Source organism: Pseudophryne corroboree, chromosome 6 (genome assembly GCF_028390025.1).
Source record: "Pseudophryne corroboree isolate aPseCor3 chromosome 6, aPseCor3.hap2, whole genome shotgun sequence".
NCBI classification, from domain to species: Eukaryota; Metazoa; Chordata; class Amphibia; order Anura; family Myobatrachidae; genus Pseudophryne; species Pseudophryne corroboree.
The window spans coordinates 565,282,110-565,304,400 of record NC_086449.1 but is presented as its reverse complement, the minus strand read 5'-3'; the positions used below and the strand labels follow the sequence as shown (position 1 = coordinate 565,304,400).

The following is a 22,291-nucleotide window of genomic DNA, read 5'->3' as shown; positions in this document are numbered from 1 at the left end:
AGACAAGTGCTAGCGGAGTAACCTGAGCGTAGCTGATACTCCGGTTCGGGTCTTTTGCTGTGTAGTGGTTACAGGCTCTGTGCACGGCAGGGGATCCGGTGCTGCTTTTTGTGCTCACAGTCTGTGAGGTCTGAGTGGGGCGTGGACAGCACCTGCTATATAAACCCTCTTTTCAGGTTAGGCAGATGCTGCTGAATCTTTGTTGGTTAGTCAGTTCCTGAAAGCTAGCTAGTACTGTGTAAACTTTGTATTTGTTTGTTGCTTACTGCAAATAGGCCTTGGGATTTGGTATTACACTCTGCCAATCCAGACCTAGCAGTAAGACTGGAGTCAGTCGTTTAACCTGCTGGGGTTCTTTTGCTACTCTGTGAACCTAGCAAGTTTGCGGCTGTATTCTCAGACTTGCCTGCCAAAATCCTTTCTCACTGTGCAAGGTGTTCAGGTGTCAGTTTAGTGGCAGTAAGCTGAACCAGTGCACTGCAAGTGAGGACTAGGATTGTGGAGACTCTCCTTGTATCTATAATTCCATCTCTGACCAAGGAGTTTACTGCCACACCCGTTGGTAACCCTTTAGGGTTTTGCTGTTGCCCTTAGCAACAGCATTTCGGGTTCTCTACGTATTAAATCACAACATCTCGCTTCTTTCCATCTGAGCATTCCTAATACTAGGGAGACACCCAGTTTCTTAGCCTTTGGGCTTCTCTGCTCACTTTGTGTTTATTTTATTACCCTATCACCTTCTATGTATGTAATGTCATATTCCCCAGTCTGTCTGTGAGTTCATTTGTTTTGCATCCCTCTCCGTTCAGACACCAGTACATTCCTGCTGGCACTGGTGTGCATAACATATTCAGCAGCCCAATACTCCTGTTGAAATTTTGTGGGAATATGGAGCATACCCCTCAAAATACTTTGCAACAGGTGGTCGATCAGGTGCAGGTCCTGACTCGACAATTTAATGATTTGTCCATTAAAATGCACACCTCGCAGGCCGCTGGCGGAGCTCCCGCAGCAGCAGTGCCTTCAGTGGTTAAGGAGCCGAAAGTAAATCTCCCGGATCGTTTTTCTGGAGATCGCTCGCAGTTCTTTTGTTTCAAGGAGAGCTGCAAGCTATATTTCCAACTTAGGCCTCAGTCTTCTGGGTTGGAGATTCAGCGGGTGGGCATAGTGATTTTCTTGCTACAAGGAGACCCACAGGTCTGGGCATATGGGTTGCAGCCTGACTGTCCGTTGCTTAAAAGTGTTGATGCTTTTTTTACGGCACTGGGCATGTTGTATGATGACCCTGACAAGACGGCCTCAGCCGAGGCTCAGATTTCAATCCTTAAGCAAGGGCGAAGGCCAGTTGAGGTTTATTGTACGGAGTTTCGGAGGTTGGCCCATGATACCCAGTGGAATGACCCAGCCCTGAGACACCAGTACCGAAGAGGTCTTTCTAACCAGTTAAAAGACCAACTGGTACAATATCCCTTGCCTGATAGCTTGGATCAGCTCATGCAGTTATCCATTCGGGTGGATAGACGGCTGAGAGAGCGCAGGCTTGAAAGGGAGACCGAGGTTTCCTTCTTTCCCAAGGGAACCTCAGACTCTGAGGAACTTTCCGAGGAGCCTATGCAGATTGGGGCTACCCGCCTCTCCTCGCGTGAGAAGACGCGGAGGAGACAGCAGGGGTTATGTTTGTACTGTGGGAATAAAGGTCATGTGGTAGTATCATGCCCAGAAAAGCCGGAAAACTTCAGGGCCTGAGGGTGATGGGAAATATCCTGTCAGGCCAGAAGTCAGAATTTCCCAAGAAGACTTTTATCATTCCGGTGACCTTGAAGATCCTCGGTCAAACTGTCAAGACTGAGGCCTTTGTGGACAGTTGGGCCGACGGGGTTTTTATGGACCGCCAATTCGCCCTGAAACACACTGTTCCCTTAGTACCCTTGGCATCGGAAATTGAGATTTGTTGGTTAAACGGGGAACCATTATCCCAGGGTAAAATTACCTCTTGCACTAGCCAGATTTCTTTGTTTATTGGAGCCACACACTCTGAAAAATTGTCCTTTTATGTGACTGTCTGTACTTTTGCCCCATTGGTGTTGGGGTTACCCTGGTTAAGGGCCCACAATCCTCAATTTGACTGGGTCTCTGGGGAGATTCTTAGTTGGGGTACTGATTGTTTCAGGAGTTGCTTGAGCCTTCCAGACAGGCTTTCGCAGCTAAGTTTGCCAGGATTGCCAGGATGTTATGCAGATTTTGCGGACGTGTTCTCCAAAAGAGTTGCAGAGGTACTACCTCCCCATCGCCCCTATGACTGTGCCATTGATTTGTTGCCGAATGCTAAGCTTCCCAAGAGCAGGTTGTGCTCCCTGTCACGTCCTGAGACTCAGGCTATGGCAGAGTACATTCAGGAGAACTTGGCTAAGGGATTTATCAGACCTTCACAGTCTCCAGTTGGGTCGGGGTTCTTCTTCGTGGGTAAAAAGGACGGTTCGTTGCGACCCTGCATCGACTTCAGGGAATTGAACCGTATCACGATTAAAAACTCATACCCACTGCCTCTCATTTCGGTCTTGTTTGACCAGCTTCGTACTGCCACCATTTTTTCTAAGATTGACCTACGCGGTGCGTACAATCTAATCCGAATAAGAGAGGGGGGTGAATGGAAGACTGCCTTTAATACCCACTCAGGGCATTATGAATATTTGGTGATGCCTTTTGGGCTCTGTAATGCCCCGGCAGTCTTCCAGGACTTCATGAACGATGTGCTCAGGGAATATTTGGATAGATTCTTAGTTGTATACTTAGATGACATCCTAATCTTCTCCCATTCCCTGGAGGAACATCGGAAGCATGTACGCTTAGTCCTCCAGAAACTCAGAGACCACCGGCTTGGGGCGAAGCTGGAGAAGTGCGAATTTGAAGTTCAGCAAATCGCATTTCTAGGATATATTATCTCTCCAGAAGGTTTCCAAATGGAGGGTTCCAAGGTACAGACAGTCCTGGATTGGGTGCAGCCCACTAGTTTGAAGGCGCTTCAGCGTTTTCTGGGCTTTGCGAATTTTTATAGACGATTTATCGCTGGATTTTCGTCTATAGTGGTGCCCTTGGTGGCACTCACTAAGAAAGGGGCGGATGTTGCTCACTGGTCTTGTGAGGCCAAAGCGGCTTTTGCCCGTCTCAAAAGGGCATTTGTCTCGGCCAAGGTGCTGCGACACCCAGATCCAGAGCGTCCTTTTGTGGTGGAGGTGGATGCCTCTGAGATGGGTATTGGGGCAGTGCTCTCTCAGATGGGGGTGTCTGATAATCGCCTTCATCCCTGTGCTTACTTTTCCCGTAAATTTTCGCCTGCCAAGATGAATTATGACGTGGGTAACCGGGAATTGTTGGCTATTAAGGATGTACTCGAGGAGTGGAGACACTGGCTTGAGGGGGCTAAGTTTGTGGTCTCAATTCTCACCGACCATAAGAATTTGGCATATTTAGAGTCAGCGAAGTGCCTCAATGCCAGGCAAGCACGATGGGCTTTGTTTTTTGCTCGCTTTAATTTTTTGATAACATATCGCCCTGGGTCAAAAAACATCAAGGCTGATGCGCTCTCGCGGAGTTTTGCTCCAATCCAGGAGACCACCGAGGAGCCATTGCCCATTGTGTCCCCATCATGTATTAAAGTGGGCATTACCCAGGACCTCTTGTCATTAGTCCTTAGAGCACAGGAGCAGGCTCCTCCAGACCTTCCGGTAGGTCTTTTGTTTGTGCCTCCTAGGTTAAGACAGCGAGTGTTCCTGGAATTCCATGCCAAGAAGTCGGCAGGTCACCCGGGTATTGCCAGAACTCGGGAGTTGCTATCTAGGGCGGTGTGGTGGCCCTCGGTGGCTAGGGATGTGGATCAGTGGGTTCGGGCATGTGACATCTGTGCCCGAAATAAGACTCCTAGAGGGGTTCCTGTTGGCCCATTACATCCACTCTCTATTCCATCTAAGCCATGGACCCACATTTCAATGGATTTTGTGGTGGACTTGCCCAAATCCTCGGGGATGACAGCCATCTGGGTTGTCGTTGACAGGTTTTCGAAGATGGCGCACTTCGTTCCATTGGTTGGGCTGCCATCGGCCAGACGCCTGTCTGAATTATTTATGCTGCATGTTGTGCGCCTCCACGGGTTGCCACTTGATGTGGTCTCTGACCGCGGATCCCAGTTTGTGGCCAAATTCTGGAGGGCATTTTGTTCCGATCTCCCGATTTCTGTCAGCTTGTCGTCAGGCTACCATCCGCAGTCTAATGGGCAGACTGAAAGGGTGAACCAGTCCTTGGAGCAGTTCCTCAGGTGTTATGTCTCCAAGTGTCAGACTGACTGGGTTGCTCATCTGTCCATGGCGGAGTTTGCCTATAACAACGTGGCTCACTCTGCTACAGGGATCTCTCCCTTCCTTTGTGTGTAAGTTGAGACAGCCATCTCATAAGTTAGGCCCCCGGTTCATCGGTCCTTATAAGATCACTAGGGTTATCAATCCGGTGGCATTTCAGTTAGATCTACCCCGTTCTTTGGGTATCAATCAAACATTTCATTGTTCCCTTTTAAAACGGGCGATTAGTAATCCTTCTTCCAGTGGAAGACCTTCCCCTCTTCTGATACGTGGCCAGAGGGAGTTTGTTGTTGAAAGGATTCTTGACTCCAAGATGGTTCGGGGTCGGCTGTCATTTTTGGTGCACTGGAAGGGGTATGGCCCGGAGGAGCGGTCGTGGGTGCGCAGTTGTGATCTTCATGCCCCCAGACTGTTACGCTCTTTCTTCTTGCAGTTCCCCGATAAACCCGGTGGTAGGGGTTCTTTGACCCCTCGTCAGAGGGGGGGTACTGTTAGGGTCTCCTGCTCTGTGCTGCCACGTCGTCATGGCAACCGGGAGACAAGTGCTAGCGGAGTAACCTGAGCGTAGCTGATACTCCGGTTCGGGTCTTTTGCTGTGCAGTGGTTACAGGCTCTGTGCACGGCAGGGGATCCGGTGCTGCTTTTTGTGCTCACAGTCTGTGAGGTCTGAGTGGGGCGTGGACAGCACCTGCTATATAAACCTTCTTCTCAGGTTAGGCAGATGCTGCTGAATCTTTGTTGGTTAGTCAGTTCCTGAAAGCTAGCTAGTACTGTGTAAACTTTGTATTTGTTTGTTGCTTACTGCAAATAGGCCTTGGGATATGGTATTACACTCTGCCAATCCAGACCTAGCAGTAAGACTGGAGTCAGTCGTTTAACCTGCTGGGGTTCTTTTGCTACTCTGTGAACCTAGCAAGTTTGCGGCTGTATTCTCAGACTTGCCTGCCAAAATCCTTTCTCACTGTGCAAGGTGTTCAGGTGTCAGTTTAGTGGCAGTAAGCTGAACCAGTGCACTGCAAGTGAGGACTAGGATTGTGGAGACTCTCCTTGTGTCTATAATTCCATCTCTGACCAAGGAGTTTACTGCCACACCCGTTGGTAACCCTTTAGGGTTTTGCTGTTGCCCTTAGCAACAGCATTTCGGGTTCTCTACGTATTAAATCACAACATCTCACTTCTTTCCATCTGAGCATTCCTAATACTAGGGAGACACCCAGTTTCTTAGCCTTTGGGCTTCTCTGTTCACTTTGTGTTTATTTTGTTACCCTATCACCTTCTATGTATGTAATGTCATATTCCCCAGTCTGTCTGTGAGTTCATTTGTTTTGCATCCCTCTCCGTTCAGACACCAGTACATTCCTGCTGGCACTGGTGTGCATAACAGGGATAGGGTGATTAACCGATGCATCTGAAGAGGTGATCCGGACCACTTGTCCAGTAAGTCCCATTGGAAGGTCCTCGCATGGAATCTGCCTAAGGGGATGGCCTCGTATGATGCCACCATCCTTCCCAGGACTCGAGTGCAGTGATGCACTGACACCTGTTTTGGTTTTAATAGATTCCTGACCAGTGTCATGAGCTCCTGAGCTCTCTCTATCGGGAGATAAACCCTTTTCTGGTCTGTGTCTAGGATCGTGCCTAGGAGAGGCAGATGAGCTGTAGGAACCAACTGCGACTTTGGAATATATAGAATCCAGCCGTGTTGCCGTTACACTTCCAGAGAAAGTGATATGCTGTTCAGCAACTGCTCTCTTGATCTCGCTTGTATGAGGAGATCATCCAAGTACGTGATAATAGTGACACCTTGCTTCCGCAGGAGCACAATCATATCCGCCATTACCTTGGTTATGACAATTCCGTACCACAATTCTGAGGTACGCCTAATGAGGTGGATAAATGGGGACATGAAGGTATGCATCCCTTATGACCCGATTCACGATAAAGTCTCCCTCTTTTTAGGCTTGCCCTGACTGCTCTTAGCGATTCCATCTTGAACTTGAACCTTCTCAGGTATATGTTCAGGGATTTTTAATTCAGTATGGGTCTGACCAAACCGTCTGGTTTCGGGATTACAACATGGTCGAATAATAAAACCCTCTTGTTGAAGGAGGGGACCCTTGACCACCACCTGTTAAAGATACAATTTGTGAATTGCAGTTAACACTGGCTACCTCTCTTGGGGGGAAGCCCGCAGGGCCGTCGGTGAGGGGGCATCTTCTCACAGTCCAGCTTGTATCCCTGAGACACAATATCTATTGCCCAGGGACCTAACAAGGAGTGAACCCACTTGTGGCTGAACTTACGAAGGCGTGTCCCCACCGGGCCTAGCTCTGCCTGTGGAGCCCCAGCGGCATAGGTGGATTTTTGTAGGGGCCGGGGAGGACTTCTGTTCCTGGGAACTAGCTGTGTTGATCCCGGCTCTGACAAGAAAGGACGCACCTCAGACTTTCTTGTTTCTTTATTCGAAAGGCTGCATTTAATAATGTCGTGCTTTCTTAGGCTGTGCAGGAATATAAGGCAAACTAGCAGAATTACCAGCTATAGCTGTGGAGACCAGGCCCGAGAACCCTTCTCCACACAATCCTCAGCCTTCCATATGCCTCTTAAGTCGGCATCATCTGTCCAATGCATATTCTACAGGACACGTCAAGCAGAGATCGACATAGCTTTGACTCTAGGACCCAGTATACTCATGTCTCTTTGGGCATGCTTTATAACTATATATCTATCACTTAAGACAGCATCTTTAATATATTTACTAGGGTCTCAATCTCTGCTGATAAGGTACCTGTCCACGCTGCCACAGCGCTATAAACCCATGCCGACACAATCGCCGGTCTGGGTAGTATACTAGAATGTGCACGCTATCTGCAGGATCCCTGAGAATAGTAAGTGCTACCGTCTGTGCAAACAGGACACCCTAGGGGAAGATTCTCAACACATCCTGGCCCTAGTGGGGAAAGGATACAGCCTGAGAATTCTCTTGTGGGAAGCTGCCGTCTCTTGTCTGGAGATTCCCGCTCTTTTTCCTCATGAGAGGAGGGAAATTTACCTCAGCATTCTTCCCCTTAAACATGTGTACTCTCGTGTCAGGGACAGATGAGTCATCAGTGATATGCAAATCATCTTTTATTTCAATAATCATATATTGAATACCTTCTAGCCATCTTGGCTGTAACTTTGCATTATCGTAGTCGACAGTGGAGTTAAACTCCGTGTCGATACCAGTGTTTGTTATTTTGGATAGTGAGCATTGTGAGACTCTGAAGGTCTCTGTGACATAGGGACAGACATGGGTAGATTTCCTGTCTGTTCCCTAACCATTTGTGCAATAAATTCACCTTAGCACTTACACATATCCAAACAGGTGTCGGCGTTGTCGACGGAGACACCCTCTCACACACATATCCGCTCTATCACCTCCTTAGAGGAGCCTTTTACCTCAGACATGTCGACACACGCGTACCGACACACCACACACACAGGGGATGCTCTATTTGAGGACAGTTCCCCCACAAGGCCCTTTGGAGAGACAGAGAGAGAGTATGCCAGCACACACCCCAGCGCTATATAACCCAGGGATTACACTACAACTCAGTGTTTACCCAGTAGCTGCTGTATATACAATTTTCGCGCCTAAATTTATGTTCCCCCCTCTCTTTTCGCCCTTTGTGTACCAGGATACTGCAGGGGAGAGCCTAGGGAGCTTCCTTCCAGCGCAGCTGTGAAGAGAAAATGGCGCTGGTGTGCCGAGGGAGAAGTCCTGTTTCTGAGTAAAAATGGCGGGGGTTTTACACATATACAGTCACAGACTGTATTATGTGTATTTTTATGCCAAAGGTATTTTTATTGCTGCCCAGGGCGCCCCCCCCCCAACCCCAGCGCCCTGCACCCTACAGTGACCGGAGTGTGTGGTGTGGTGTGCTGTGGGAGCAATGGCGCACAGCTGCGGTGCTGTGCGCTACCTTAATGAAGACAGGAGTCTTCTGCCGCCGATTTCATCGCTTCTCTTCTGTCTTCTGGCTCTGCAAGGGGGACGGCGGCGCGGCTCCGGGAACGGACGATCGAGGTCAGGCCCTGTGTTCGAACCCTCTGGAGCTAATGGTGTCCAGTAGCCTAAGAAGCACAAGCTAGCTGCAAGCAGGTAGGTTTGCTTCTCTCCCCTCAGTCCCACGTAGCAGTGAGTCTGTTGCCAGCAGATCTCAATGAAAATAAAAAACCTAACAAATACTTTCTTTCTAGCAAGCTCAGGAGAGCCCACTAGGAGCACCCAGCTCTGGCCGGGCACCGATTCTAACTGAGGTCTGGAGGAGGGGCATAGAGGGAGGAGCCAGTGCACACCAGATAGTAGTACCTAATCTTTCTTTTAGAGTGCCCAGTCTCCTGCGGAGCCTGTCTATTCCCCATGGTCCTTACAGAGTTCCCAGCATCCACTAGGACGTCAGAGAAAACATATTTAGTTTTTGTTTACAAAGCAGACGCAGATGTATTAACCTGGAGAAGGCATAAGGAAGTGATAAACCAGTGATGAGTGCAAGGTGATAAAGGCACCAGCCAATCAACTCCAATATGCAAATTGACAGGAGCTGCTGGCTAGCGTGTTTATCACCTTGCACTTATCACTGGTTCATCACTTCCTTATGCCTTCTCCAGGTTAATACATCTGCCAAAGAATGTTTTCAATTGACATGTATTTATATGTGAGGGGATCACTTTAATGTATGTGAATGTGAATGAATGTTTTATATCATTAGCTTTGCCAGAATGTGCGGAACTGAGTTGTAAAGAAAATTCCCGGTGTATGAGTTCAAGCACAGGTGCCATGGAGTGTCAATGCTTGCCAAATTATGAATTGAACGGAACAAAATGTGAACGTAAGTCTTATAATAATGTTCTCTATCACTGACATTTAAACAATGACTTTACATTTTTTTTGCGACCACACATCCATGATAAGGAGGAAAAAATTGTTCAGACTGTTTCATTGTAATTAATTTTAATGAATAAAGATGTAACTGGATATCAGTGTAAGTGAATTTTTTCTCTCAGAAATATCTACGGCTGTCATTAAGGCAGTGATATGCTGCTGTCAGTGAGGTGGCGATGTGCTGCTGTCAGTGAGGCAGGGATGTGCTGCTGTCAGTGAGGCAGGGATGTGCTGCTGTCAGTGAGGTGGTGATGTGCTGCTGTCAGTTAGGCAGTGATGTGCTGCTGTCAGTGAGGTGGTGATGTGCTGCTGTCAGTGAGGTGGTGATGTGCTGCTGTCAGTGAGGCAGGGATGTGCTGCTGTCAGTGAGGTGGTGATGTGCTGCTGTCAGTTAGGCAGTGATGTGCTGCTGTCAGTGAGGTGGTGATGTGCTGCTGTCAGTGAGGCAGGGATGTGTTGCTGTCAGTGAGGCAGGGATGTGCTACTGTCAGTGAGGCAGGGATGTGCTGCTGTCAGTGGGGTGGGGATGTGCTGCTGTCAGTGAGGCAGGGATGTGCTGCTGTCAGTGAGGCAGGGATGTGCTGCTGTCAGTGAGGTGGTGATGTGCTGCTGTCAGTTAGGCAGTGATGTGCTGCTGTCAGTGAGGTGGTGATGTGCTGCTGTCAGTGAGGCAGGGATGTGCTGCTGTCAGTGAGGCAGGGATGTGCTGCTGTCAGTGAGGCAGGGATGTGCTGCTGTCAGTGAGGTGGGGATGTGCTGCTGTCAGTGAGGCAGGGATGTGCTGCTGTCAGTGAGGCAGGGATGTGCTGCTGTCAGTAAGGCAGGGATGTGCTGCTGTCAGTGAGGCAGGGATGTGCTGCTGTCAGTAAGGCAGGGATGTGTGGCTGTCAGTGAGGCAGGGATGCACTGCTGTCAGTTAGGCAGTGATGTGCTGCTGTCAGTGAGGTGGTGATGTGCTGCTGTCAGTGAGGCAGGGATGTGCTGCTGTCAGTGAGGCAGGGATGTGCTGCTGTCAGTGAGGCAGGGATGTGCTGCTGTCAGTGAGGCAGGGATGTGCTGCTGTCAGTGAGGCAGGGATGTGCTGCTGTCAGTGAGGCAGGGATGTGCTGCTGTCAGTGAGGTGGTGATGTGCTGCTGTCAGTTAGGCAGTGATGTGCTGCTGTCAGTGAGGTGGTGATGTGCTGCTGTCAGTGAGGTGGTGATGTGCTGCTGTCAGTGAGGCAGGGATGTGCTGCTGTCAGTGAGGTGGTGATGTGCTGCTGTCAGTTAGGCAGTGATGTGCTGCTGTCAGTGAGGTGGTGATGTGCTGCTGTCAGTGAGGCAGGGATGTGTTGCTGTCAGTGAGGCAGGGATGTGCTACTGTCAGTGAGGCAGGGATGTGCTGCTGTCAGTGGGGTGGGGATGTGCTGCTGTCAGTGAGGCAGGGATGTGCTGCTGTCAGTGAGGCAGGGATGTGCTGCTGTCAGTGAGGTGGTGATGTGCTGCTGTCAGTTAGGCAGTGATGTGCTGCTGTCAGTGAGGTGGTGATGTGCTGCTGTCAGTGAGGCAGGGATGTGCTGCTGTCAGTGAGGCAGGGATGTGCTGCTGTCAGTGAGGCAGGGATGTGCTGCTGTCAGTGAGGTGGGGATGTGCTGCTGTCAGTGAGGCAGGGATGTGCTGCTGTCAGTGAGGCAGGGATGTGCTGCTGTCAGTAAGGCAGGGATGTGCTGCTGTCAGTGAGGCAGGGATGTGCTGCTGTCAGTAAGGCAGGGATGTGTGGCTGTCAGTGAGGCAGGGATGCACTGCTGTCAGTGAGGTGGGGATGTGCTGCTGTCAGTGAGGCAGGGATGTGCTGCTGTCAGTGAGGCAGGGATGTGCTGCTGTCAGTAAGGCAGGGATGTGCTGCTGTCAGTGAGGCAGGGATGTGCTGCTGTCAGTAAGGCAGGGATGTGCGGCTGTCAGTGAGGCAGGGATGCACTGCTGTCAGGGAGGTGGGGATGTGCTGCTGTCAGTGAGGCAGGGATGTGCGGCTGTCAGTGAGGTGGGGATGTGCCACTGTCAGTGAGGTGGGGATGTGCGGCTGTCAGTGAGGCGGTGATGTGCTGCTGTCAGTGAGGCAAGGATGTGCTGATAGTAGGGTGGCAGGGATGTGTTGCTGTCAATGAGGCGGTGATGTGCTGATGACAATGAGGCAGGGATGTAAGGCTGTCAGTGAGGTGGGGATGTGCTGCTGTCAGTGAGGCAGGGATGTACGGCTGTCAGTGAGGTGGTGATGTGCTGCTGTCAGTGAGGCGGTGATATGCTGCTGTCAGTGAGGCGGTGATATGCTGCTGTGAGGCAGGGATGTGCTGCTGTCAGTGAGGCGGTGATATGCTGCTGTAAGTGAGGCAGGGATGCGCTGCTGTCAGTGAGGCAGGGATGTGCTGCTGTCAGTGAGGCAGGGATGTGCTGCTGTGAGTGAGGCAGGGATGTGCGGCTGTCAGTGAGGCAGGGATGCACTGCTGTCAGTGACGTGGGGATGTGCTGCTGTCAGTGAGGCAGGGATGTGCAGCTGTCAGTGAGGTGGGGATGTGCCACATGTCAGTGAGATGGGGATGTGCTGCTGTCAGTGAGGCAGGGATGTGCTGATGGTAGGGAGGCAGGGATGTGTTGCTGTCAGTGAGGTGGTGATGTGCTGATGGCAATGAGGCAGGGATGTGCTGCTGTCAGTGAGGTAGGGATGTGCGGCTGTCAGTGAGGCAGGGATGTGCTGCTGTCAGTGAGGCAGGGATGTGCTGCTGTCAGTGAGGCAGGGATGTGCGGCTCTCAGTGAGGTGGTGCTGTACTGCTGTCAGTGAGGTAGTGCTGTGCTGCTGTCAGTGAGGCAGTGATGTGCTGTTTGTGTGTAGTCTCTCTGTGAGTGATGCTAGTGTTTACACTTGTGGAGTGAAACTGCTGTGGCTTGGTGAAGAGGTTTTTGGTGACAGATGTAGTAGTTCAGGCATGCAGTTACGCTGGCGTGTGGTCATTGCGAAATAATGCACAGTCATGTTATCTAGTGTGTCCAATCATGTCAGTATGATTACTGTCATTACAATCTAATATATATACACTGCTCAAAAAAATAAAGGGAACACTTAAACAACACAATGTAACTCCAAGTCAGTCACACTTCTGTGAAATCAAACTGCCCACTTAGTAATCAACACTGATTAACAATCAATTTCACATGCTGGTGTGCAAATGAAATAGACAACAGGTGGAAATTATAGGCAATTAGCAAGACACCCCCAATAAAGGAGTTGTTCTGCAGGTGGTGACCACAGACCACTTCTCAGCTCCTATGCTTTCTGGCTGATGTTTTGGTCACTTTTGAAAGCTGGCGGTGCTTTCACTCTAGTGGTAGCATGAGACGGAGTCTACAACCCACACAAGTGGCTCAGGTAGTGCAGCTCATCCAGGATGGCACATCAATGCGAGCTGTGGCAAGAAGGTTTGCTGTGTCTGTCAGCGTAGTGTCCAGAGCATGGAGGCGCTACCAGGAGACTGGCCAGTACATCAGGAGATGTGGAGGAGGCCGTAGGAGGGCAACAATCCAGCAGCAGGACCGCTACCTCCGCCTTTCTGCAAGGTGGAACAGGAGAAGCACTGCCAGAGCCCTGCAAAATGACCTCCAGCAAGCCACAAATGTGCATGTGTCTACTCAAACGATCAGAAACAGACTCCATGAGGGTGGTATGAGGGCCCGACATCCACAGGTGGGGGTTGTGCTTACTGCCCAACACCGTGCAGGACGTTTGGCATTTGCCAGAGAACACCAAGATTGGCAAATTCGCCACTGGCGCCCTGTGCTCTTCACAGATGAAAGCAGGTTCTCACTGAGCACATGTGACAGACGTGACAGAGTCTGGAGACGCCAAGGAGAACGTTCTGCTGCCTGCAACATCCTCCAGCATGACCGGTTTGGCAGTGGGTCAGTAATGGTGTGGGGTGGCATTTCTTTGGGGGGCCGCACAGCCCTCCATGTGCTCGCCAGAGGTAGCCTGACTGCCATTAGGTACCGAGATGAGATCCTCAGACCCCTTGTGAGACCATATGCTGGTGCGGTTGGCCCTGGGTTCCTCCTAATGCAAGACAATGCTAGACCTCATGTGGCTGGAGTGTGTCAGCAGTTCCTGCAAGACGAAGGCATTGATGCTATGGACTGGCCCGCCCATTCCCCAGACTTGAATCCAATTGAGCACATCTGGGACATCATGTCTCGCTCCATCCACCAACGCCACGTTGCACCACAGACTGTCCAGGAGTTGGCGGATACTTTAGTCCAGGTCTGGGAGGAGATCCCTCAGGAGACCATCCGCCACCTCATCAGGAGCATGCCCAGGCGTTGTAGGGAGGTCATACAGGCACGTGGAGGCCACACACACTATTGAGCCTCATTTTGACTTGTTTTAAGGACATTACATCAAAGTTGGATCAGCCTGTAGTGTGTTTTTCCACTTTAATTTTGAGTGTGACTCCAAATCCAGACCTCCATGGGTTAATAAATTTGATTTCCATTGATAATTTTTGTGTGATTTTGTTGTCAGCACATTCAACTATGTAAAGAACAAAGTATTTAATAAGAATATTTCATTCATTCAGATTTAGGATGTATTGTTTAAGTGTTCCCTTTATTTTTTTGAGCAGTGTATATACATACATACTGGTTGTTCTACCCGTTCTTCACACGGGAATTTCTGATCTTCACGGATGTACGTATAAATGAGTATTGATAATTTGGTAAATCTATAGAGATGTAAATTTGACACGTTAAAGTAAGTAAATATTAATCCATGGTTCTTGGCGTTACCTGAGGAGCACCTGTCGCAGATATGGTACAAAGTGATGGGAGCATTTTTGTAGTTTATAAAATTCCACACACTCGAGGTGCAATCCAAATTTTGATCGGATTGTCAGTTTGGGCGTTATCGTTCATGCTACGCAAGCCACGCATCGGTAATGACGTTATTATGTCAACCCCCTTTTCATCCTTTTAGAGGAGGTTTATTAAAATTCTAATTATGTAGTTTTACTATTTCCCACCTGCAGAAGACCTATGTTACATTTCAGCTCCCTAACATATTGGGAACGGGAAGTAAGAGAATTAGTGATGAGTCAGTGAGGGAGGGCTTTCGCATATATATATAGAGAGAGAGAGAGAGAGAGAGAGAGAGAGATTGTACCTTGGCAATACCAGGAAGGAGTATTTAAAATGACCAATTTAGCTTTGAAATTAGTATAATTTTACTGTAAAGCCAAAGTTGCTCAGTGTTCGTGGTATAGCGAGTGTGTAGGCATGGGGGAAGGAGTGTACTATACATCTCCTGGACACACTGTAGGCGTACACCCTGCACACCACCCAAGCACACATATGGTTAGTGGGCTACATGCAAAACAGGCAGTATTCTCCTGAATGTATTTGCATTTTTTTAAGTGTATTTGCACTTAAAGCTCCAGCTATCAAACTGCACATGTGTCATCATAGAGCTAGTAATAACTACTCATTGACACCCCCACCCCACCTTATGAACAGCAAAACAACTGCGATAAGACTGATCCAGACTGCTATTCTCACTATCAGGAAAAAGGAACACTGCAATCTGCCAATATTAATAATTTATATTATGCCCATCAGTGGGTTATCCATCGAAGGTTGCCATCGATGGTACCATCTCTTGATAACCACGATTTTGTAAAACAATCTGTAAGCGAACCATCGATGGTTTTACCCAAAGGTTCTCAAACTCGGTCCTCGGGGGCACACACAGTGCATGTTTTGCAGGTAACCCAGCAGGTGCACAGGTGTATTAATTACTCACTGACACATTTTAAAAGGTCCACAGGTGGAGCTAATTATTTCACTTGCGATTCTGTGAGGAGACCTGCAAAACATGCACTGTGTGTGCCCCCGAGGACCGAGTTTGAGAACCTCTGGTTTTACCCATCGATGGTCACCCCTGCATCACATTACAATGAACAGAGGGCCAATCAGAGCCCGGGGGCATGCCCTGACACTTTGAGGAGATAAAAAAAAAAATTGGTAGCACTGAACCATTGATGGAGGGAAACCATCTGGTTCTCCCCCATCGATGGTGAAAGTATTCGACATTGGTCATAGACCATTGATAATTTCGAATCATGGATGGTCGCTGGCCATCCCTACTTTCAATACTATTTTTCTGGAAAAATAGGTTCAGGAACTACGGCTCTGGGGGTGGAGCTATTAAAAAAGTTATAGATAGATACTGTACTGTAGTTTAGATAGTTTTTAGGGGGGAAAAAGCACTCAAAATTGGCTTTAAAATAAAACTTTTCCTATGGAAAATAAATTTTGGCCCAGGACAGGTTCAGTAACCCAGTTCCTAATGATGTAATACAGTATTTACTGAGAGGTTCAGGAGTTCCTATCCTACTGATACCGGCTGAAAAATAGTACTGATTGCTTTTATACTGTTTATTACCATGTATAAATACATTTCTGATCCCCAATAACTCCCTTTATTTTCAGCTATTAATCCATGTTTGAAGAATGGTTGTCTTGGATCAGCTGTTTGCACATATTTGGGGCCAAACCTACACAAGTGCACATGTGAGGAGGGCTTCAAAAGCGAGCGTAATATGTGTGTCTCAATTGACCCTTGCAAGGAAAACCCTAGAAGTTGCTATGGGATAGCATCCTATTGTGTACATGCTGGGCCTGGAAAGGTGAGAATTCAGTAATCTATATAGCTGCCTTAAAACATAGCTAAAGCTAACCTTTGTGGTGGTATATATAGCCGGTCCTTGCAGCGCCGTCTAACACAAAAGGCATTTGGCTGCCACGTTTCAACAAGTGTCCTTTATCCATTCTGTTTATTAGATCGCTCTTATCATTCTGATTTACTAACAGTATAGGTGGGTACACACTAGGCGATGTGCTCTATGAGCGACGTCGCCTAGTGTGTTCCCTTCCCTGCCGGGGCGGTCGGTGGCAGTGCATACACACTGAGTGATATGCAAACGATATCGCTCAGTGACGTCACACCACGGCTGGGCCGTGCATGCAGTATTTGGACTAGAGTCCAAATTGAGCTGCATGCATGGCCGACAGCGACAGTCATTAACGACCCGCGGGGCCGCACATCGCTCATTGGGGCCAAACACACTGGCCAATATAGTGAACGACGTCGCTCAGGAAGGGCAAAATGAGCAACGTTGTTTACTATTATCACCTAGTCCCGTGTGTAAGCACCTTATGTTTGCTGTTTATATTTACATAAATTAAGTTTACACTGTTTTAAAAACACCATCTCTGGACTCACAGAGAAGCTACAAAGAAACTTCTGTACACTACTAATATACTTTGGTAATTAAAATGAGAGTTAAAGATGCATTTCAATAAGGACCCTAGAACATTACAATCATAACTCGTGTTCATATACTGTACATTTTTTCACAGCCCTTTTTAAATTCCAGGTGTTGGACAATGTCTTAGCAGCAGAAAAAGTATTTCCATGTAATCCTGGTTTTTTTTTGTTTGATTATACTACCTTTTATAGGTATATATTCCAGTTTATGCACATATTATATTATATTGTCCTCACAATGCTGACTAACCATTCACTTCTCATGATATGTAACATTACATCTACTATGGAGACACCCGCATTGCTCATCTGAGCTAAAAGTCCAAAGTCTGTGCTAATGGAATTAAAATAGATCTCTCTTCCCCTCTCCCTGCTACTCTATGGTCACTCCTGAAACTTCCCTCTACAGCAAACTCATTTGAATTGAGAGCAGTAGATTTTACTTTTCTTTTTGGTAAGGGTCACAGTGAAAGAATAATTGGAACTTAGGCCCTCATTCCGAGTTGTTCGCTCGCTAGCTACTTTTAGCAGAAATGCAAACACAAAGCCGCCGCCCTCTGGGAGTGTATCTTAACATAGCAGAATTGCTAACGAAAAATTAGCAATTGCTAACGAAAGATTAGCAATTCTGCTAATATTAGCAGTGAGCGAACAACTCGGAATGAGGGCCTTAGGGCGAGTACACACTAGAATGATATCAGCCCGATATGTAATTTACGGCTGAATCGGAACAATATATCGGCCGGATTGATCAGTGTGTATGCTTGATTTGCGTGCTCCCGCAGTTGCTAGCAATGTCTTCTGGGCAGCCCTGCTGCAGCGTCAACCAGAGGATATCATTATAAAGATGCTATGCTGCTGAAAGCTGGGTACACACTATACGATATGTTAAACAATTTGCTGATTTCTGACGGATCGGAACAACAAGCCGTTCAAATAGTCCAGTGTGTACGCACTATGCGCACTCCCGCGGCATTGTTTGTTTCTTCGTCAGATTGGCCGTGCATGCTACTCAATCTGATAATGTCATTTGCGGTACCATGCATAGTAATGAAGGATGGAGTGATGGATTGCTCAGTATGTATGTGGCAAGCCCTTCAAAATTAATCTTATTTTCTGCAGCAGGGTACATAGGGTTTCCACAGGGACACATCGGGGTGTAGAGTGGATCTGGATCCAGAGGCACCAACAGGGTGCATCAGGGTTCTCCTCTATAACCCCGCCTCCAGGCACTGTGAGCTCAGTTTTTAAGTTGGTGCCTTACTAAACAGGAGGGATGCCTGAAAGCTTTTTACTTTTGACTGAAAATTTACTTTTTTCTCTGAGCTAAAAGCACTGTAAGTCAGGGGGATTTCAGAGCTGCAGCTCCATCACCTCCCAAGTGGCTCCGCATACTCCCGCTGACCTGTTCCGGGTATTTGCGGCAGGAATGTCCGCGGACATAGGCCCAGTTGCGGACTGCTCTCCAGGATCGCGTGGCTGCTAACGGGTGGCAGGTAAGAGGGTCCCCTAGTGGGACCCGCCATGAAATCACGTTCTGTCCGCAGCCTAGGGAGACGGCCCGTGGAGCTGGCATGGACACTGTCACAGAGCAGGGACCCCACTAGACCACCAGGGCAATAGGAGCACAGGTCAGGTGTATTAACACTTGCTTTAATAAGGCTCCAGAGAACCTGGGGTGGAAGACCAGCATAGGGGAGGTGGCGCTTGACCTGTAGCCCCTCCCTGGCTCTGGGCGCCATCTACTGCAGATTTCCCTGGAGCTGCCTCACTTTCCCTCACAGAGACACTGAGCGCTATCTTACAGAATAGCAGCAGCAGGTCTCCGGGATTGTTGGGATAAGGTCTCCCATGTAAAGCCATCTGTATACAGGACTGCTTTTTACAATACACTTAAGTATCCTACCAGTCTTCTCAGACAGCGTTAGTAGAGAATTGTGTACATTGCAGACTATGTTGTACGATTATTCTGCTATATCCTCCGATCTCCGGACCGTGTAGTGATATAAAAGTCCAGTGCAGCTTTATGTAATATAATTTCTGCATTGCATGTGCCTATACTGCTGTGTGGTTTCACTTTCAGTGTTTCCCAGCTATAACTATCACTGTATTCTGCACCCTGGGCTAGGTACGTTTGGGTCAAGAATTATAGTTGTACACAGGTTTTATCTATATGCATATATATTATATCTGTGTTACAGTCACTCTATACCCTGTCTGTTTATTCTACAGCTTACTGTATATTGTCTGGCTATATTATCGTACTGTGTAAGTCCATTTGTTTACATTGTACAATGTCTACCAAAAAAGGCAGCAAACCAGCGGAAGCCCCTGCAGCATGCAGAGTGTGCTCTGTGGTTTTGACTGAGGAAGAAGCATTACATGGTCTCTGTACTGTTTGTAATATGCCTTCCAGTCAGTCTGTAGCTCCTGTCCCTAGTCAGGAGCCACCATGAGCAGCATTTAATGCCATGCTGGGTACTCTGGTGAAACGCCTTGTGCCCCCTATGGGGCCGTCTGTGGCTCTACCCCCACAAATTGTACCTACGGTAAAACCGCCTTGGGCGGAAAATTTGTTTAGCCAATTGCAACAGCTTCAGCTTAATCAGTCTCTGGTTAGGAAGAAGACTCCCTCAGGTCACACATGTGTCCGGGTTCTCTCTAAGCAGGCTGCTTCTTCCTCTCAGTCTACAAACCACTCTGATGTCTCTTCTGAAGAGGAGGGGGAGCAAACTGTCCTGTATGACTCTGATTACTGTGCTGCAGACGAGGAATTTCCCTTATCAATAGATGTCTCTGCACTAGTGATTGCTCTTAAGCATATCCTCCAAATCACAGATGAGGAGGATTCCACTGCAGTGGCAAAGAAAACTGACAAGTTTAAACAGCAGAAGGTCGTTAAAACTGTATTACCCCATTCTGACCATTTGGTGGACATCAGACGGGAACCCTGGACTATCCCAGGAAAGAAATTCCCTATTTCCAAAAGGGATTTAGCTCATTATCCTCTCCCTGCAGAGCTGTGTAATAAACGAGAGAATCCGCCACCAGTGGATTCTCATGTCACCTGCCTAGTGGTGTCTTCTGCGCTGCCAGTGTCACCTCCCTGAGAGAACCGATAGATAAGCGTGTTGAAGGATGCCTTAAATCTATTTACTCTCTTACAGGTTCTGTTCATAGACCCACTATAGCTGAATCTTGGGCTGCAAAAGGTATAGAAGCGTGGGTTTAGGTGCTAGAGGAGGAGCTACCCGAGAATATCTCTGAAAATGCCAGACAATACCCGTCTCATATTATCACTGCTTCTTACTACATTCAAGAAGCGCCCTCTGAGGCGAGCGCGTTGGCCGCCAAGGCATTTGCTACATTTGTTCATGCACGCCGCATTCTGTGGTTGAGGCCGTGGAAAGTGGACTTGGATTCCAAGAAAACTTTGAAAATCCTACCCTTCACTGGGGACATCCTGTTTGGGGAAGACCTAAATAAGATAGAAGTGTCTGAACTGGTTGCTGCCAAGACAGCCTTTGTTCCCACTACTAATCCTTCTCAGAAGGCAAAAAGCACAATTTTTTGCTCCTTTCAGCCTCAAGGAAAAGCAAAAGGTCAGTCTTACCCTAGACAGTCTCGCATTTCCAAAACCTCCCAGCCCAGGGCAAAGCAATCATGGGCAGCCCGTCAGCGTGATGTGAAATCCGACAAGCCTGCTTCCTGATGGGGTTGTCCTTCCCATGGGGGACCCCAGGGTGGGAGTCCAACTTCTACAGTTCGCCCACGTCTGGCTCACAACCACCTCAGATGCTTGGGTGCTGGAAGTAGTTTCTCACTGTTATGCTGTCTCGTTCAAGAGACGGCCCCCTCACCATTTCTTCACAACGGGCCTCCCTCCAGACCCACTGAAATCTCAGGAGTGGTTGTGCCAGTTCGTCAGACCCAGAGGGGCAGAGGTTACTACTAGACTCTGTTTCTGGTTCAGAAACTCAGTGGGTCCTACCAGCCTATACTCAACCTCAAATCTTTGAACATGTTTGTGAGAGTATCCAAGTTTCGTAAGGAAACACTGCGCTCTATAGTTCTGTCTATGGAACCCGAAGACTATATGGTATCCCTGGATATTCAGGATGCATATCTGCATATCCCTATTGCCATCTCGCACCAGCAGTTTTTGCGGTTTGCTATTGGTGACCTCCATTACCAATTCCAGGCTCTGCCATTTGGACTGGCCATGACTCCTCGGATCTTCACCAAGGCTCACCTCTGTCGCCAGGGAATCAGAATCCTGCCATACCTGGGCAATCTCCTGATTCTGGCACAATCACAGGAAGTCATCTCCAACTAACAGGGTCTTTCCTTCAGGCCCACGGGTGGCTGATAAATTGGAAAAAGTCCTCTCAGGTCCCAGCTCAGAGCATGGTTCACCTGGGGGCGCTACTGGACATGCACAGTCAAAGACTGTTCCTCTCTCCGGACAAGGTCCTGAAACTTCAGGACAAGATATGACTCTTCCTTTGTCGCCCCAGAGTGTCATACACTTGGTGATGCAAGTCCTAGGTCTGATTGTTTCGTCCTTCGACTTGATAGCATATGCTCAGTATCATTCACACCCCCTACAACAGTTGATCCTATCCAAGTTGGATGGAGTGCCTCATCGGATCAGATCGCAAATGATCTACTTGACTCCGGAGGTTCGCCTGTCGCTGACCTAGTGGCTACAGGAACAGCAGTTGAGCAGGGGCCATGCCTTCTGGATCTGCGACTGGGTCTTACTGACAACGGACGCCAGTCTTCGGGTTTGAGGTGCAGTGTTGGAGCAGCACTCATTTCAGGGTCATTGGACCAAGGAAGAATCTCTTATTCCAATCAATATTTTGGAGCTGAGAGCAATGTTCAATGCACTGTCTTTCACCCTCTCTCTGGTATATAACATGCCTGTTCAGGTACAATCAGACAATGCCACCACGGTGGCCTACAGCAACCATGAAGGCAGCACTCGTAGCTGCACAGCAATGTTGGAAGTGCAAATAATCCTCTGTTGGGGCGGAACGCCATCTACCAGCCATATAGGTGGTGTTCATTCTGGGCGTCCTGAACTGGGAAGCAGACTTCCTGACTCGCCAGGTCGTTCACTCCGGAGGGTGGGGCCTTCACCCGGAGGCCTTCCAAATTCTGGTGGACAGATGGGTGTCTACCAGACATGGACCTCATGGCATCTCAACACAATCGCAAGGTTCTAGTCTTCGGACCCTGAACCAGGGATCCTCAGGCAGCTCAGTGGAACTTTCAGCTGCTATATATATTCCCTCCGGTGTCACTCCTGCCCAGGATACTTCGGAAGTTCAAACAAGAAGGAGAAATACTGATTCTAATCGATCCGGCATGGCTCAGACATCACTGGTTCTCATAACCGCAGGGCCTCTCGGCAGAGCGTCCCCTTATGCTTCCTCAGCAACAGGACCTCCTACGGCAGGGTCCTTGTCTCTATCCAGACCTGGTCAGACTGGCTTTGATGGCGTGGCTCTTGAAGCATCACTCCTAAGGAACAAAGGGTTCTCTGAGGCTGTTATTCAGACTATGCTGAAGGCACGCAAACCGGCCTCTGCCCGGAATTATTAAAAAGTGTGATATTCTTACTTCACCTGGTGTGCGGATAAGAAATACGAAGCTTGTCG

At 48.5% G+C, this 22,291-nt stretch overlaps 1 protein-coding gene and 1 long non-coding RNA gene across 2 annotated transcripts in view; one reads left to right on the top strand and one right to left on the bottom strand.

The window, feature by feature from the left end:
- The window catches only part of STAB2 (stabilin 2), a 285,642-nt gene that overhangs the window by 34,262 nt on the left and 229,089 nt on the right, over positions 1 to 22,291 (top strand). Inside the window, exons 7-8 of the mRNA XM_063927783.1 lie at positions 9,107 to 9,226; positions 15,788 to 15,984. Coding sequence (XP_063783853.1) covers positions 9,107 to 9,226; positions 15,788 to 15,984 — 317 coding nt within the window. The remainder of the gene's footprint in view (positions 1 to 9,106; positions 9,227 to 15,787; positions 15,985 to 22,291) is intronic.
- LOC134932929 (uncharacterized) overlaps positions 1 to 22,291 on the bottom strand; it is a 209,744-nt gene that overhangs the window by 170,096 nt on the left and 17,357 nt on the right. The window lies entirely within an intron of this gene.